Source organism: Microcaecilia unicolor, chromosome 9 (genome assembly GCF_901765095.1).
Source record: "Microcaecilia unicolor chromosome 9, aMicUni1.1, whole genome shotgun sequence".
Lineage (NCBI taxonomy): Eukaryota > Metazoa > Chordata > Amphibia > Gymnophiona > Siphonopidae > Microcaecilia > Microcaecilia unicolor.
The window spans coordinates 209,016,629-209,035,377 of NC_044039.1; the positions used below are offsets into that span (position 1 = coordinate 209,016,629).

At 43.8% G+C, this 18,749-nt stretch overlaps 1 protein-coding gene across 2 annotated transcripts in view; it reads left to right on the plus strand.

The window, feature by feature from the left end:
• Window positions 1–18,749, plus strand: part of TTC7B (tetratricopeptide repeat domain 7B) — a 513,408-nt gene that overhangs the window by 325,626 nt on the left and 169,033 nt on the right. Inside the window, exons 16-18 of one of the 2 annotated variants that reach the window (XM_030214578.1) lie at window positions 4,460–4,576; window positions 10,954–11,051; window positions 14,560–14,679. In XM_030214578.1, coding sequence (XP_030070438.1) covers window positions 4,460–4,576; window positions 10,954–11,051; window positions 14,560–14,679 — 335 coding nt within the window. The remainder of the gene's footprint in view (window positions 1–4,459; window positions 4,577–10,953; window positions 11,052–14,559; window positions 14,680–18,749) is intronic. The other variant, XM_030214579.1, reaches the window with a different exon arrangement.

Below are 18,749 nucleotides of genomic sequence, written 5' to 3' on the forward strand. Positions count from 1 at the left end.
TCTTTGCTACTGCTTTCGACTCCTAACCATGACTCTCTTACTCAACACCCTCACTTATCACCCCTACCACTGCAATTTCCCCACCCCTAGCTGTCTGTTCGTCTGTCCAATTTAGATTGTAAGCTCTGTTGAGCAGGGACTGTCTTTTCATGTTCATTTGTACAGCGCTGCGTAAGTCTAGTAGCGCTATAGAAATGTTTAATAGTAGTAGTGTTGCTTTTCTGATATGAATCGCTGTTCTGCTTACTATTGGATTGAAATCCACAATTTATATCAAGTTAGAGGTTAAATTGTATTAGCAATTCAAACTGTCAGTTCTGTCATTCCTGGGGGAAGTCTGAGTAGGAATTGTATCAAAGTTATGCACAACATGGTACAATTCACATGTGTCCAGAAGAAATTTTCCATTGTTGATTTATCTTCTTGGTTTCAGTGTTTACCATTTTCTCTGTATTATGCCTTTATTTAAAGAAAAGGAAATAAACTGTCGGATAAGGTTTGAATAAACATCAAAGTTTTGTCAAATAAGTTGTCTGACTTTCGTGTATTTTCATGAGATGGAGGCATGGACCATATTAATATACACATTTTGCAAAGTTATTTAACTACTTGAATTGTGGCAAAGAAGAAATGGTTAGCAATCATGATTTCTCTCAATGCATTGAATACTAGCTATATTAAATATTAGAATAACTATCCATTTTATATCAGCAACCACATCAAAGAATAATAATTGGCATGAGTAATGGAATTATAGTGTGGAGTATGTGCTAATTTTATTATTAATCAACACATTATCAGCAAGAATGTGGTAAGTGCTATAGGGGAGGAGTGCACAACCTCAATCCTTGGGCCACAATGCAGTCAGTGTTTCAGGATTTCCTCAATGACAGGCAGATGATCAAAAGCAAATGCTGGCGCTAGAGGCTGTTAGCACCATACTAGCACCGGCATTTGCTACCGCCCCATGATCAGAGCCCTCAAGCGTGTGAAACAAAGCGCTCGAGAGCTCTTAGCGCAAGTAGCTTACAAATGCATGCTAATCAGCGCTTAACGCATTCATCCCCAATGATCAGCGACCAGCGTGCCAAAGATTGGATCGCTGGCTGCAACAAACCCTACACCAGCTCCAAGCTGGCGTTAGGGTTTGCAGATCATTGGGGAGGAATGGTGAGCCCTGTCCAGCATGCATTTGCATGCTGGCAGGCCCCCATTCCCCCCTACAGCAAACCTGCCAGCGAAGGCAGTTGAGGACGTCCAAAATTTGGACGGTTCTGTGACGGGGCAGTTGAGGACGTGCAAAATTTGGACGTTTCTGCAATGGGCAGTTAAGGACGTCCAAAATTGGATGTTTCTATGAGAAAGACGTCTTTCTCATAGAAACATCCAATTTTTGGACGTCCTTAACTGCCCATTGCAGAAATGTCCAAAATTTGGACGTCCTCTACTGCCCCGTCGCTATACCTCCGACACCCCCTTGAAATTTGTCCGTTCCTGCAACAGGGCAGTTGAGGACGTCCATCTTCCAATTTAAAGATGGGCGTCCTTCTCTTTTCATTGGTCTCCAGCCCAGACCTGTCAAACAAGTGGGGGACGATTGTGCTGAGCATATGCTCAGGCACAATTCTCCCGCACTTCTACCCCATCATCAGAGATAATTGCGCTGCTTAAATTTGCATGCATTATCTCTGATCATAGGTCTAATAGCGCCCCGTGCTGTTCCAGTGCTATTTTAGAGCGCTATTTGGAACAGCATGGGGCTTTTGATCATCTGCCTGTGAATACTCAAGATATTTATCTCACACAATGGAGGCAGTGCATACATATAGATTTCATGCATATTCTTTGTCAAACTCCTAAAAAAATCTCAAAAACATGACTGGGTTGCAGCCCTTGAGGACAGAGGTTGTGCACCCCCTTTACTGGGTCTGAACTCACTACTTAAGGGATAGTGCAGAACCTGTTGAAACTGAGCTTTGTGGTAGTCAATAGTTCCATGAGATGCCACAATCTTGGCAAAAAGGACTAAAAATTCAGATGGGATAAAGATAATACTGAGCTCAAGCAGTATCAGGACTTTGCTGTTGCTGGGTGGGCCCCCTCCGCGCTCCTGTATGAGGGAGAAAACCCTAATACCTTCTACACATACATTACTAAATATCAGACCAGCCAACTTACAGGTTTTTGTACACAGAACGGAAAATAGTGATAAATAATCACTTCTGAACAAAGAATAGGTCTTGATACCTAACTACCTAAGTAAAATTTAGTTGAGGATGTATGAAATAAAGATGGTGTTCTTTAGCTCTGTGAGTAACCCAATTACCGAGTGAACTCCTTTACTTTGTCCTGGAAGAGGTAATTCATGTTGACTTTAGCACCCACGATTACTTTAAGATGTTGGCTTCTTTCTTCTGTCAATGGAATTGTTACTTGATTTCATTGCACAATATCAAAACAATTAAAAGTTGAATCAAAGATGGGAGCAACAATTCATCCTATATTTATTTATTCTCGGTACTTGTTATACCGCGCTTTCTCTATAAAAGTGAATGTGCGGTTTACAGCTCTAAAAACAACATAGTGGGGCTTGGGACACAAAAGGAAGAGGAAACATAATCACAATGTAGTACCAAAGTATTCTGCAAATAGGAAAGTTTTGAGTAAAGACTTGAACTTAGGATATGAGGATTCTAGGCGGATGTAACATAACATAGTAACATAGTAAATGGCGGCATATAAAGACCTATACGGTCCATCTAGTCTGCCCAACAAGATAAACTCATTTTATAGAACCATGTTGTCCGAGACAACATGGTTTTACCAAAGGTAAATCGTGCCAAATGAATCCCATTGAATTTTTGACTGGGTGACCGGAGAATTGAATCATGGACATGCTATAGACGTAATCTACTTAGATTTCAGCAAAGCTTTTGACACGGTTCCCCACAGGAGGGTGTTGAATAAACTTGACAGGCTGAAGATAGGACCCGATGTGGTGAACTGGATTAGGAACTGGTTGATGGACAGACGCCAGAGGGTGGTGGTTAATGGAATTCGCTCGGATGAGGGAAAGGTGAGTAGTGGAGTGCCTCAGGGATCGGTGCTGGGGCCGATTCTGTTCAATATATTTGTGAGTGACATTGCCAAAGGGTTAGAAGGTAAAGTTTGCCTTTTTGTGGATGATACCAAGATTTGTAACAGAGTGGACACCCTGGAGGGAGTGGAAAACATGAAAAAGGATCTGCAGAAGCTAGAAGAATGGTCTAAGGTTTGGCAATTAAAATTCAATGCGAAGAAATGCAAAGTGACGCACTTAGGGAGTAGAACTCTACGGGAGACGTATGTGTTGGGCGGTGAGAGTCTGATATGTACAGATGGAGAGAGGGATCATGGGGTAATAGTATCTGAGGATCTGAAGGTGACGAAACAGTGTGTCAAGGCGGTGGCCGTAGCGAGAAGGTTGCTAGGCTGTATAGAGAGAGGTGTGACCAGCAGGAGGTTCTGATGCCCCTGTACAAGTCGTTGGTGAGGCTGGAGCTAAATTATTGTACAAAAAGTGTTGGAGTCACAGGCATGCCAGCCCCTGAAGAAGACTAATTTGAAACTTGCTACCAAGTCAGGCATAGTGAGCGGTGGCAGAGATAGCAACAGTCAAATCTGATTGTAGACGATACACCAAAATCTTCTGCCCACTGTGCAGCGGTGGCCAAAAAAACAAACAGGATGCTAGGAATTTTGAAAACAGGGATAATCCAGTTTTTACACCTGTCAATAATAGTAGTAATTTTTTTAATAATAGTACAGTACATTTGTTTTTGGGTTATCTGGAAAAATGTTGGGGGTTCTGTTTTTTTCCAGATACCACATGTGTATGTATGTATATGTGTATATATATTTTCAGACTTTTATACAGGATGGTCCCACCTTGATGTACGCGGAGTTTCCTTCATTTTTATATGATATGTTGATTTTTCTCTTACTTTGTGGGGTTTTGTTGTATAGCTAAATATTATACTACTGAGCCTCAGGCCTTTCCTTGGTGCAGCCATCCCTGTTTAATGAGGTAGGGGAGGTGTGAATGTAATAGTGCTTTGTAAAGAGGAAATCAGGTTGGCAGCAGTCGCCTAAAATGCCACCCTACTGGACTTGAATGGAATTCAGCTTGTTCGTAATGAAGCCTCAATGATAGTATTTAACTTTGATATGTGCACAGAGATGGCAGAAGAAAGCCAGCTCTGATAGTTCACAGATGTAAAGCAGCATAAGAATATATAATATAAACAGTTTTAATAACATTCCTGTCATGCCTTTTTCCGCCCAGTGTGCCTGTTGGCCAAGAATGATCAATGCTTCATGCAGACTGTAATAAAAGAACATTGACTTCTTGCAGTACTGTACCTCATTTACCAGATTTTATTTTATTTTTTTTTCATTGCATTTTGCTTTTTCCCCTCAGCTTATTGTTTTCCAAGGTCAAGTTGGAATCTCTGTGCAGGGGCCCCGATGAAGCTCTCCTTACTTGTAAGCATATGCTGCAGATTTGGAAATCCTGTTACAATCTCACTAATCCCAGGTGAGACTGAGTGGCTATTCATTATTTCAGCTTTTAATGCAAATATGATTTAGACAAACCAAAACTGCGGTCTGAAATTTTGACTGGTTTTGAGGGTGGACAAGACTGTTCATTGTGAAATTAAGCCAAAGGGTGCTCTGTTGGGTTAGTAACACTGGGTTTGTGTCAGCCTATGACTATGGAATTGGTCAATGATTTAAACCAACCAGTCACGTTGCACTATTTTTATGCAACTCTGTGGAAAGAATGATGTCAGAGGCCTCTTTTTTTTAGGAGAGAGCTTTATTTTACAAGCTACTAGTACAAGTAGCAATTTTCAAAGCTGTCGATTTGGGTAAATAATGATTTACTTGGGTAAATTGGCCTTTCTGAAAACTGTCCAGCTGTCCTGTAGCTGGGATTAAAGTGAGAATTTCGCAGTGATCATGAATATGTAGTTTGGAGGACTAAAACTTCACACACACTTGACCTTTTCAGAAGTGTGTGCACTTTTCTCCTCAGCCATCCACACAAATAGCAGGTACAAAGTACAGGTGATTTCTCTATAAAATGTAACATTCAAAGGTATTAGGGAGGAAGGAGAAAGAGAATCTCAAATATCTTTACAGACTGGAGGGTCTAATTATTGTGTTAACAAAGTGCCCTTGTTAAAAGTGTGTGTATACTTTGCATCTTAGTGAAGACACTGTGGTCCCGATGCACAAAAGTCCACATTAAAAACCACGTGCATTTAGATCCTCGGTAGAACTTACCAATTTAATAGCGAGCGTTGCTCAAAGGAAATCCCATGCAAATGAGCTGCACACAATTTCAGCAAGCAGCTTGGTAGGGAAAGTGCCTAGTACATGCGCAGAATAGTCCTCGGATAAGTGTCCCTGGGCCAGATGCACGATACTTAACGAGCCAGCAACGTGGTTTTTAAACTAGTTCTAGTTCTGCCTTCCAATCAGATACCGCATTCAATTCAAGCTTCTCCTTCTTACCTACAAATGCACTCAGTCTGCCGCCCCTCACTACCTGTCTACCCTCATCTCCCCTTACGTTACCACCCGAAACCTCCGTTCACAGGACAAGTCCCTCCTCTCTGTGCCCTTCTCCACCACCGCCGCCAACTCCAGGCTCCGCTCATTCTGCCTCGCCTCACCCTATGCCTGGAACAACCTTCCTGAGCCCATACGCCAAGCCCCCTCCCTGCCCATCTTCAAGTCTCTGCTTAAAACCCACCTCTTCATTGCTGCGTTTGGCACCTAACTCTTACCGTCAGTAAATCCAGACTGCCCCAATTTGACCGTTCACTTGTCTACTAGATTATAAGCTCTTTGAGCAGGGACTGTCCCTCTGTGTAAATTGTACAGCGCTGCGTAACCCTAGTAGCGCTTTAGAAATGTTTAGTAGTAGTAGTAGTAGTAGCCAGTTTAGCATGCAAGTAGTAAACCGGGACATGCACAAAAGGGTTCTCCGAGCCATTTTCCTGTCACGGTAGCAGCTAACGAAAACGGAATGCAAATCTATTATAATGTGCCTGCAATGCGATGCACTACCGTTTCCGACCCCATGCACAAAAGCAGTCCCTACCTTTACCGTGGAAATTTTAATGGGAGGTCTGGTCCTGCCAGTTCTTCATTATTGCAAGTAGGAGAAGGGGAGAAACAAGGCAGGGAAGGTGGAGCACACAAAAAAAAAGTACACCAGCTTACACGCAGCTTCTTTGTGTGTATGAAAGCCTTGCTATGTTTCTTTTTCAAATGACATTTTACTGGCAAGAAATTGGGGGGGGGGGGGGGGGGCAGTACCCAGCATAAAAGTAATGGTGACTTACCAAAAAGGCAAGGAAGACAAGGGTCCATCAAACAGATTCTATGGGAAACACTCAGGGCTTGGTTCCACCCCCAGCTGTTCCTGCTGCTTCCTTCTATTGGCCGGCTGACATCAAATAACGCCCATCTCCCTGAAGATGGGCTCTCATTGGCTGGCTGCTGTCCCATCTCCTCCTCCCTGCAGGGTTTCCCTGATGACATCACTTTAGAGCTGTGAACTGATTGGATCTGAACTTCCTGGTGTCCCCCTCCAGTAGTGAGTGGGCAGGACATACCAGGCTGTGGAGGGGGGGCACCAGGAAGTTTGGATCCAATCATTTTACAGCTCTAAAGTGATGTCATCAGGAAAGCCCAGCATGGAGAAGGAGTTGGGACAGCAGCTAGCCAGTGAAAGTCCACCTTCAGAGAGATAGGCGTTCTAGGATGTCAGCCGGCCAATAGAAGGAAGCAGCAGGAACAGCTGGGAGTGGAGCCAAGCCCTGATGCTGATTCCTCACAGAAGAGCCAAGAGCAGCAGAGAGGTTTTTCCCACTTTTTCCCAGCAGCGGGAAGCAGGGACCCCCAACACAGGTATGGCCATCCAAAAAAAAAAAAAAAGCGCTTTTGTGCTTGGGAAAAAAAAAAAAAAAAAGAGTAAATCTACTGCTTTCATATACACAGCTTGTCTGCGTGTATGAGAACCGTCTGTAGCATGCGCAGAGCAGCCACGCATAGTGATTGACTGTTCTGTGCATGCTCAGCTCATCGACTGGCATGCAAATGAGCTGGGTCGCAAAAGCAACAAGCAGCTCATTTGCATGCGATTCTCTTTGTGAATCCCTCTGTGTTTCTAAATCGGTAAATTTTTACTGATCGGGAAATGCAGACGGATTCTTAATGGGGACCTTTGTGCATCTGGCTCCCTGGTCTGTGCATGTGCTAGGGTTTGTGTACTCTTTCCTTTCCCTTACAGTACTTGCTGGCTCCACTGTCCCCCGTCTCCTTTCCCTTGCAGTGCTCTGGTGCTTGCTCCACCTTCTGCCTGCAGCTTACTTGCCTTCCCTTTACCCCTGATGATTTTGCTTGGCAATCTCCTCCTTGTTTAAAGCCCCCCCCCCCAGCTGACATCATAGGAGGTTCCTCCAGCTGATTGGCTGTGTGCTTGTTTATCATTCCCCCCCTCCTCAAGCAGATAACATAGCTGACATCACAGGGGCTTTCCCCAGCTGATTGGCTATCTGCTTGTTTTGTTCCAGTGACCCCCCCCCCCCCCCCCCCCGCATGGGAAGGCACTGTGAGAGAGAAAATATGCATGTGGAGGGACGTTTTCGATATGACGTCTCAGTCTCATTTTGGACATTTTGTAAAAAACGTCCATAAATCCAGTAGTGAGCATGGCTAGATGTAGATGTTTATGTGCTCAGTAGGTCTATCTTTGAGGACCATTTTCGAAAGAAAAGCATCCAAGGAAAAAATGCACAAAAGCAAGCCATTTAGGGGGGGGGGGCAGCATTCTTAGCAGACTGGCCACACAGACAGTCCAGCAGAGCATAAAAGGTCCCAGGTACACATCTCACTGTTACCCCTTTATATTGTATGGTGAACCCTCCAAAAACCTACTGTACTCAACTGTACACCCGTGCAATAGCCCTTATGTCTGCAGGTGTCACCTATATGTAGTTATAGTAAGTATTTAGTGTTTTTGGAGGGCTCATATGTTCCACCATAAGTATACCACTTAGAATGGGTTATGGGCCTGGATCCCTTTCTTTACAGTCATTGTACTGACCACTAGGCTATTCCTCGAACCTACTTGCTACTCTAATAGGAACGGCCATCATATCTGAAGCTGTCATAGAGCCTGGTATGAACTGTAACTGTCGCATCTTAGTGGGCTGGGAGGGGATCAGTGACCACTGGAGGAGTAAGGGGGGCTCATGCTTTAATCCCTCCAGTGGTCATTTGGTCATTTAGGGCACCTTTTGGTCACTTAGTTGTAATAGAAACAGGTCTAGCCAAAAAAAAATCTTAATTTTGGCCCTAGGCGTTTTCATTTTGTTTCATTATTGCAGAAAAACTCTATCTTTTGGTGCCACCTATGTCCCACGGAAAACACGCCCCCTTGAAATGTGGACAAACTTTGGAGCAAAACATCTAAAATCAGGGTGTCGAATATCGCTACTTGGTTGTTTTATAAGTGCATTCACTCTGCCGCTCCCCAGTACCTGTCCACTCTTGTCTCTCTGTCCCCTTCTCCTCTACTGCTAATTCCAGACTCCGTTCCTTTTATCTGCTGCACCTCACGCCTGGAATAGACTTCCCGAGCCTGTACGTCTAGCCCCATCATTGGCCATCTTCAAGTCCAAACTTAAAGCCCACCTCTTTGACGCTGTTTTTGACTCCTAACCACTACTCACTTGTCCTGTCCTTTTATCCTCACCTCTTTATTCCCTTACCCTTTAATTGTTCTTTCTGTTTAACTGTCTTATCTAGATTGTAAGCTCTTTGAGCAGGGACTGTCTTTTTGTGTTTGGTGTACAGCGCTGCGTATGCCTTGTAGCGCTATAGAAGTGATAAGTAGTAGTAGTAATGTAGAAGCCTGCCCTTGCAGATCAGCAACGTGGCCGCGCAGGCTTCTGTTTCTGTGAGTCTGACGTCCTGCACGTATGTGCAGGACGTCAGACTCACAGAAACAGAAGCCTGCGCGGCTGCGTTGCTGATCTACATGGAATGTTGCTAGTGGAGGAGTAGCCTAGTGGTTAGTGCAGTGGAACATGGAATGTTGTTACTATTTGAGATTCTGGAATGTTGCTATTACTTGAGATTCTACATGGAATGTTGCTACTATTAGAGATTCTGTTGCTACTATTTGAGATTCTACATGGAATGTTGCTATTCCACTAGCAACATTCCATATTTAGATTGTGAGCTCTTTGAGCAGGGACTGTCTTTTCGTGCATGGTGTACAGCGCTGCGTATGCCTTGTAGCGCTATAGAAATGATAAGTAGTAGTAGTAGTTTTTGAGAGAAAACAGCCTTCTGCCACCTTATGACATTTTTTGGACTGTTTTTGTTTTGAAAATGAGCCCCCTATTTATTCCTGTGGGCTGAGTTCAGCATCATATGCTACATCACTGGTCACTATAAGAAGAAATAACTGATTGCTCGAAAAATATCACCAGCCAAAGGGCAAAAACCACACAAAAACAGGTCCACACACTGGTTACACTACTTTAACAATTCCTGGCTCTCATAAGGACTTGCCTGCCTACAGGGGAAATATATAAGACCATTACCATTGTAGCATAATAATGGAAGAAACCAAAAAGGTTCCTTTTAACCTCTGAAACCCTCCCTGGTGCTAGAAGAGCTGTTCTGTGTTAAATCGGAAGGTAATACCAGTGCTTTTTCATGGTTTTAAAAATGACTTATATTGTAAGGATTTGTGTTGGGCCATTTTGATTTTCAGAGGAACAATTGCCATGGCTGCTTTCTTTCTAAATAGGAAAAGAATGCAGACAGCTGTGTCTACATGTGCAAACAAACCAAAATTGCATCGAAACCTTGGGGTCATATTTGACTCTTCTGTCTCCTTCTCTGCTCGTATCCAGCAACATCCGTAAAATCCGCCCCTTTCTTTCCGAGCACTCTACCAAAACCCTCATCCACACCCTTGTCACCTCTCGTTTAGACTACTGCAATCTGCTTCTTGCTGGCCTCCCACTTAGTCACCTCTCTCCTCTCTAATCGGTTCAAAACTCTGCTGCCCGTCTCATCTTCCGCAAGGGTCGCTTTACTCATACTACCCCTCTCCTCAAGACCCTTCACTGGCTCCCTATCCGTTTTCGCATCCTGTTCAAACTTCTTCTACTAACCTATAAATGTACTCACTCTGCTGCTCCCCAATATCTCTCCACACTCGTCCTTCCCTACACCCCTTCCCGTGCACTCCGCTCCATGGATAAATCCTTCTTATCTGTTCCCTTCTCCACTACTGCCAACTCCAGACTTCGCGCCTTCTGTCTTGCTGCACCCTACGCCTGGAATAAACTTCCTGAGCGCCTACATCTTACCCCATCCTTGGCCACCTTTAAATCTAGACTGAAAGCCCACCTCTTTAACATTGCTTTTGACTCGTAAGCACTTGTAACCACTTGTAACCTCCTCTCCTCCTTCCTGTACACACTATTTGATTTGATTTGCTTACTTTATTTCTTGTCTATTAGATTGTAAGCTCTTTGAGCAGGGACTGTCTTTCTTCTAAGTTTGTGCAGCGCTGCGTATGCCTTGTAGCGCTATAGAAATGCTAAATAGTAGTAGTAGTAGTATCTTCAATATTTCCAAAATGTCCTAATCATTTTTCATATAGAACCTTGCTACTGAAAAGATTCAGTAAGCAGCTCACCCTGACTGACAGTCCAGTCATGTCTGGTTAGCTGATGCATGGTCTGACATTTTAGATTTAAATAAATATCAAGTCACGGTATTGCTTTCTCAAAGTAGTAGTTTCTAGGTGCTCTGATTTTTGCCTCGTGACACTGCACTTTCTTCCTCTCTGGTGACAAATATTTTATTTCTTAGTGACTCTGGACGGGGGAGCAGTCTTTTAGACAGAGCCATTGCTGACAGGCGGCAGCTTAACACAATTACATTACCCGACTTCAGCGATCCTGAGACAGGTAAGACTTGGCACTATGACACTTGGCAAAGAAATTCTGCTATGCTGCTATGCATGTATAAGGAAAGGCCTGGTATTAACTTTTCTCTGGAGAGTTCTTTCGTCTATTACATCTTGTTAAATTAGAAAAACCCCTTGCAGTTTGTGTATAACTTGACAGGCAGATGCTCAGAAGCAAATGTGGGCACTAGAGGTCATTAGCACTGGACTAGCATCCCCATTTGCTCCTGCGTGATGTTTAGAGCCAGCGAGTGCACGAAGCAATGAGCTTGCTGGCTCTCAAAGCTAATTGCATGCAAATGCATGCTAAACAGAGCCATCGCTACTCCTCTCCAGTGCTTAGCAGGCAACGCGCCAAACAAGGGCGTTGCTCCTGCCGCACACCCTACACCAGCTCAGAGCTGCATTAGGGTTTGCCATGGCATGGGGGACGAATGGGGAGACCCTGTTTAGCATACATTTGCATGCTTCCAGGATCCCGACGCTCCCCAAATACAAAATGGCCTGGACCCCCACCCCCTCAAACACAAGGACCTGGAGGTTTGGTGGACCCCCAGACCTCTCACCCCACAAGCTCATGACACTCCCCACTGCAAAAACATTGAACCCTGATGGTCCAGTGGGACCCTTGCCAGGCCTCCTCCCTCAGAAATCTAGCCCTGGTGGTCTAGCATTGTTCCACCACACCCCAAACCCCCTCGAAGCCCTCTCGTACCTTCAAACATGTTCCTAGATTGAAACAAGAGAAAGAACTAGCACTCCTTCCTTCCTCCTGGGGGCGCCACCTCAAAATGGCAGCAGCCTGCCCAGTGCAACCTGGGATACACTTGGGGGGGGGGGCTTAACCACCATATAAGGGAATTTAGATCACCAGGGTTGAATGTTTTTGTGTGGGGGGTGGGGGGGTGGTGAGAGGTCTAGAGGTCCACTGGAACTCCAGGCCCTCGTTTTGGTGGTGGTGGGGTGGTCTGACAGATTACTGGACCTGTCAGACCTCTTCTGCGGGAGGATTGTGCCAGAGCACATGCCCAGGCACAGTCCTTCTGCAGAAGTCCCCTATGATCAACGCTAATAACGCTCTTATATTTGCATGTTATTAGCGTTGAACGTAAGGGTGTTCTTTCCTCGTGCTGTTTGGCAGTAATTTTATGACGCTGTTCGGAACAGTGCAGGGAACTGAACATCGGGGCCTGAATGAGAGCACAAACCTCATAGCACTCAGGATGCAAATGAGCTGCTAAAAGTGTAAATTCATTTGTGCTTAGATGGCCAAGGCAAAAACAAACCACCACAGGAAAAAGAATTATCCAGGTAAAAATAATCCTTGTATAAAGCTGCTTTGGCTTCTGTGGGTCTAGAATTCAGTTACAACGGAAATGAAAATGACTAGTTCTCAGGGTCATTGACAACACAATCCTGCAGAATAAAGTGATATTTAGTATGAGACCATGCTGAAAATAAAATTCAACAGAAACCTTATTGAACTCGGTGTTCCTCAGTTATTTGCTCTCTGTAGACAGTCATTTTATAATGTCAAGGTCCAGGCAGAGCTGAGATTTTTGTTGGATTTCTTGGTCCTTTGCTTATCTAAACTTCAATCTAAAATTTTATAAAGAATTTTCTGCATGCCAAAATAGCTCTAAAATATTGATGGCGGTTATTACCTACATATAAGTAGCCTTGGCATATCATGCTTGCTCAGGTGACAGATCAAAATTTTTGCCAGTTTCGTTTTAGCTGGAGCTGAAAAATGCATGATGAAGCAGCAAAATAAGACACTGATTTCCGAATCTTCCTGCTGATTTGGGTTGATGTATTATGCAGGATTTAATCTCTATCAATGACACTGACTTCATACTTGTTCAGTATAAAAATGGTTGGACAAGTATGATGTGATTCAAAGATAGAATAAGTGTTGTGTACAAGAAAGTCTCTTCAGCCTTAATGATTTTCTTTTGCATGCACTGAATATAAATGGTATGACATCCTTTTTAGCTAATCAGAAATGGTTCTCAATGCCTTTATTTAATGTGTCATAAATTCAAATTCAGCTGTCTGTGAATTGGATAACTCTCTTCTCCTTCTCCCCTCCCATATCCATGCCTAATCTTACATACATCTAAGTTTCTTTAAGGATGCGTGTGATACTAAGCAGTAGACAGGGGAGGCATCACTGGGTGGCATTTGCCTGGTCCAGAAGACCTTGTCACCTGTGCCAATCTGCACACACACATCAAGGAATTCATTGTAGCTCCAAAGGGCGTCTCCTTTTTTTCTTCCTGGAAAAGGGGCCTGTTGGACAATGACAGCGTAGAATAATTTGAACAGTGAAGGTATCTCCCATGCTGCTATATTAGCCTCTTTGGTTTATTTTATTAATTTTAATGCTGTTTCCCCAAAGGTAGATGAAAATACAGTAGGTATTTTTCTCTATAAAAAATGAGCTATACAAGATTTCCTTTGGGAGAAAAGTATTCACATTATTATAAAAAGGGCTCATTGACTATAAATCATGATTAAACAGTGAGAAATCCTATAAATACCCTGAAGGCCATGATAGTAATAAGAGGCAGTTTGCTAATTATGCCGTCTTTGAAAAGTTGCATTCTGATTGGTTCAGAGCACATGTGTTCCTGTATAGCCAATAAGAAACCACATAGTTGATGACAGCGTGTTTTAAAGGGTTGATGATGTCTTTGCTGTAAAGGGTTGATGATGTCTTTGCTGTCTAGTTTAGGTCAGTCTTACCACTCAGTAAGGGTCAATAGCATGACAACACATCTACTCTGGTATTAAAAAATCAGATTTTGAGTTCAATAAAATAATTCCCAAATACTGTCAGATAGCCATACATTTACAGTTATTAATATCTAACTGCTAGAGAAAAACAGAATGTTACTGTTTGTAAAATTATTTTTAAGGAAACATAAAGACATGCCCTCAATAATCAAAACCATTTAACCGGCCAGGAACGCCACCTGGCCGGTTAAATGGTACATAGCCAGCTATCTTCCGCTGAATATTGTCGGTTTACAGATAGCCGGTTATATCGCCCGATATAACTGGCTATCTGCCAGTTTTTATAACCAGTTTAGCAGCCATATTTGGCCAAGTGAAAATGTGGGATATCGTTGGCTGGTTTGAACATAACCAGCTAAGTCTGAATATCAACTTTGGCGGTTATGTTCAAACCAGCTAAAAATAAACCGGATATTCAATGCAGGTCAGTGGAAACAGCCCAGCATTGGATATCCGAGTTTAGCGCTGACCGCAGGAGTTAGCCAAGCTAAGTCCCGTGGTCTAAATTTCAGCCCCATGGTATATAATGTTGAATTAAGCTTTCTAAAATTTCATTTAAGAACATTATTTAAATTGTTTATGTTCAATATTTGTGATAAATCATAGTTTGCATGACATCATTCCCTGCTCAGCATATATCCTGTTAAAAGTTTTATTTTTTATTTGTGGTTTCTTTGCCTTTATCATTTTTCTCTTTCACTTCTTTTTAGCTTCAGATACCTCCTCTCTTTCAAGGACTGAGCCTCCACTCCACTTCTTTGTGTCTCCTCATCTTCCTCACTCTCCGCCCAAATCTGACCACATGCTGGGGCCCCAGGCACCTGCTCTCTGTAAACTGGTTTCTGTTTTTTTTTTTTCTAATAGGCATTCTTCTTATGCTCTCCAAGTTTCTTGATAATCTTCAAACACATAAGCAGTGCTTCTCACTGGACTCACAAGATCCTTCATCTCTTTCTCAAATGCCAGCACAGAAATTTTGTTTGATTTATTTCAACAAATGAAGCCGTTTTCCGGTGTAGTTCAGATAGTAGGTACCAAAAGTTTGGAACCTAAGTGCCTAATATGTTTCTTTGCTGTGATTGTTTTGGTAGCTGTGGGAGAAGAGACAATTTGTATAAATTCAAGCATGGACTACAGTAGTATATATAACTTGTATTTTGAATAGAGTGATGTGTTCTTAATTGAAGTATAAAGTGTGGTAGCACTAATAATCTTGGCAGAATTTAAGGGATTATGCTACATTTTCCGTGTAAATTAATCTCTTTGGTCTTTTGATCATATGCGTTTTATTCAGAATGCAAAGTTATTTGATTTTTTTCTCCAAAACAAATGGAACAAAAGAGTTGCAGAAGAAGACATCTTTGCTGTCCGTAACCAACTAAATCAAGTTTGTAGCTACTGGAGGGTAAAGCCTGGCTATTTCTGACTGGAAAATCATTTTTCTTTTTTCTTAGTTCTTGACTGAATCAAGATTTCTAAGGCACAGAAGCAATATAAATAGGTACTGTGCTAGGGATAATTTGATTATGAAGTTATTTAATCACAGTACAAATGTGTAGCTCTTCAGTTCTCTGTATAATGTAAAACAATAACTGGCTGGCTCAGAGGCAAGTGCATATGCAAGGTTCCCAGTTCAAACCTCAAGTTGAGTCTTCCAAAACCCAAGGTTGGCAGGATTTTGCTGCAAATGTAGCATTCACAGCCCCAGGGAGTGGGGGGGAAGGGAATCATGGTCATTAGTAAAATGACTCTTTGTAGCCCACAATACACAGTTCTAGAATGATAACTCCTTCTTAGGCAGCCAACTCTGGAATGCCCTCCCCAAACCTATCCGATCAATCAGTGATTATCTACCCTTCCGGAAATCACTGAAAACCCATCTGTTCAAGCAAGCCTATCATAATGACCCAAACTAATCCTATGAACTCTATAACCCATCATCTATCCAGGAAACTACGACAATGACCAGACTACTTCTGTCGCCAAAATTCCCTATGTTTATCCCGTATCCCATCCCCCTCCCGCCTCCGCTACCCCTTCTCCAGCGCTCAACTACCCTTGCTTATACCTCTCCTACTCCCTTCTCCCTTGCCCTTCTCTACCTGTCTTTTTTGTTATTCGGCTATACTTAACTTATAGTTTCTCTATCAATACTCAGTAATCCCTATTACTATGTAAGACGCATTGAGCCTGCTTCGAGTGGGAAAGTGCGGGGTACAAATGTAGTAATCTCTCTATATCAAACGCACCTCCAACATTCTAATGAAGCCTCACTTTCCCAACGTTCTAAAGTGAGGCGGCAGAGACCACTTTTTGAACATCAGTGTTTGCCCCGCCCACGCGCTGCTGATTGGCTGTGCCTCAGGTGATGCACACAAAGTACGGTTCCACCTCCCAAACACTCACATGGACTTAGAAACCACCAAGCCTTTGAATGAGACCGGTGCTGCAGAGGAGCAGGAGTGGGACAGCGAAGAAAATGCAGCGGCATTCAGAAAAAAAAAACAAACACACACGAGTCCCGCCCCTTCCTGAGGAGGGGGTAGCTACCAGCACGGGGACCAACCACGAGGAAAGCGCGGGCGAAGAACGCCACTAAACAACCACTACATCGCGGACCTTACTCTGCAAGCTGTTCATGCGGTGAGTCTCCAAGCCGGCGTTCAGTGCCTACAACAGAGACTTCCAAACACATGCGCCCTCAGCCCCGCCACCCCCTACAGAACGCCACCCACATTCCACACTAAAACCAAAACAACCCCCCCACCAAAAAAAACCACCCAAACGGAAACCTCCGGTGCCCAACCCCCCCCTAAAAAAAACGGATCACAGCCCACGAGTGCCCAGCTGAAATCAGTGCCTACAAGGAGACCTCCAGACACATGTGCCCTCAGCCCCACCCCCCCTACAGAACACCACCTACATTCCACACTCGAAAAAAAACCCATATCTACTCCTACTGCCTGCCTGCAACGGATCCCTCTGGTTTCAACAAAAATACAAGTGCCTACAAATACCACATCAGAGTGCCCTGCTGAATTAAGATTACTGTATCACACTCACACGCAGAGAATCACCCCCTACCAGCCACAAAAAAACCCCACATCTAATATGGACAATCAGCATCACTCACTAACACACATACATACAACCAAACTGCCCACCACCCAAAATGCCACACACTGCCATGGACAGACAACATCTTGCTTTCACACTCATACACACACACTCCCTCCCCCAACCCCCTTAATACAAAAACTGAAACAGTAAAAACCTACATCTCTCTCTTACAAACAACCACAGACTCCCATAATCCCCCCCCCCAAAACACAAACACTCATACAGATCAACCCTACCCCACAAACACCCCCTACAAACACCCCCCCACAAAATGGCACACACACCCACAGACACCCACAACCCCCCTCAAAACCACAAACACTCATACAGAACAACCCTACCCCACAAACACCCCCCTACAAACACCCCCCCACAAAATGGCACACACACCCACAGACACCCACAACCCCCCTCAAAACCACAAACACTCATACAGAACAACGCTACCCTACCCCACAAACACCCCTCCCCCCCCAAAAAAATAGCATACACCCATAGACCCCCACAACCCCCACCCCTCAAAACCACAAACACTCATACAGACTTTACAACTTAAAAAAAAAAAACTCTTTTCCTTTAAAAAAAAAATATATCCCTTAATATCAAACAGAAAAAAAAAAAACCACATGCTAGCGCCCGTTTCATTTGTTTTGGAAACGGGCCTTTTTTACTAGTAAATAAATAAAGGTAAAGGCTCATGGACTTGATATACCTCCTTTCTGTGATACAACCAAAGCAGTTTACATATTCTGAGCAGGTACTTTCTCTGTTCTCTAGTTGACTCGAAATCTAAGCTTTTGTACCTGGGGCAATGGAGGGTTAAGTGACTTGCCCAAGATCTCAAGGAGCAGCAGTGGGATTTGAACTGGCCACCTCTGAATTACAAGACCAGTGTTCTAACCACTAAGCCACTCCTCCACTAGCAACAGTGTATCTAGAATCTCAAACAGTAGCAACATTCCATGTAGAATCTTCAATAGTAGCAACATTCCATATATTTATTTATTTACATTTTGCTCACACCTTTTTCAGTAGTAGCTCAAGGTGAGTTACATTCAGGTACACTGCCCAAGGGTCACAAGGAGCCGCAGTTTCCCCAAGTTCTCAACCCACTGCACTAACCATTAGGCTGCTCCTCCAGCTCTGACAGAGCTGTAAAAAAAAAAAAAAGAGAGAGAATTAGTAGGTCAGATAAAAATATATCCAGTCAGTATTCAACCGACAGCGGTTAGTGTTTTTTTAGGTATTACCCTACAGTAGCTGCACTCTTGATTTAGTTGGTGTTTTCTTGTGCAACCTTTTTGTTCCTCTCTCATAAACGCTGACTGCCATCTACAGAAATAGGCCCCAATCTTCAATCAATAGGCCATGTCCAGGCACCATCATTGAATATCCGGTTCTGTGCCCACATGTGCGGTCGGATCTTATGCAGGTCTCAGCCATGATCCTGCTACTACTACTTATCATTTCTATAGTTCTTACATTGCTGATACTGCTGCCAGAAGCCTCGAAGTTTAAAGACGTGCAGAGTGGGGCAGATGTGGAGCGAGAAGGGGAAGAGTGATACCGCACTAATTGGGGGACGGGGGGGGGGGTGGATGGGGTAAGGACACCTATGGACCACCGGGGGGGGGGGGTTGTGAAGACGGCAGCACCGCACCAGTCGTGGGGGGGGGGGAAGACATCCATGGCAGCACCCCCTCACGAGAGCTGTACCCGGGGCGGTCCGCCCCCACCGCCCCGTCCTCGGTAAGCCACTGCTCGTTATCATGTGAGCAAA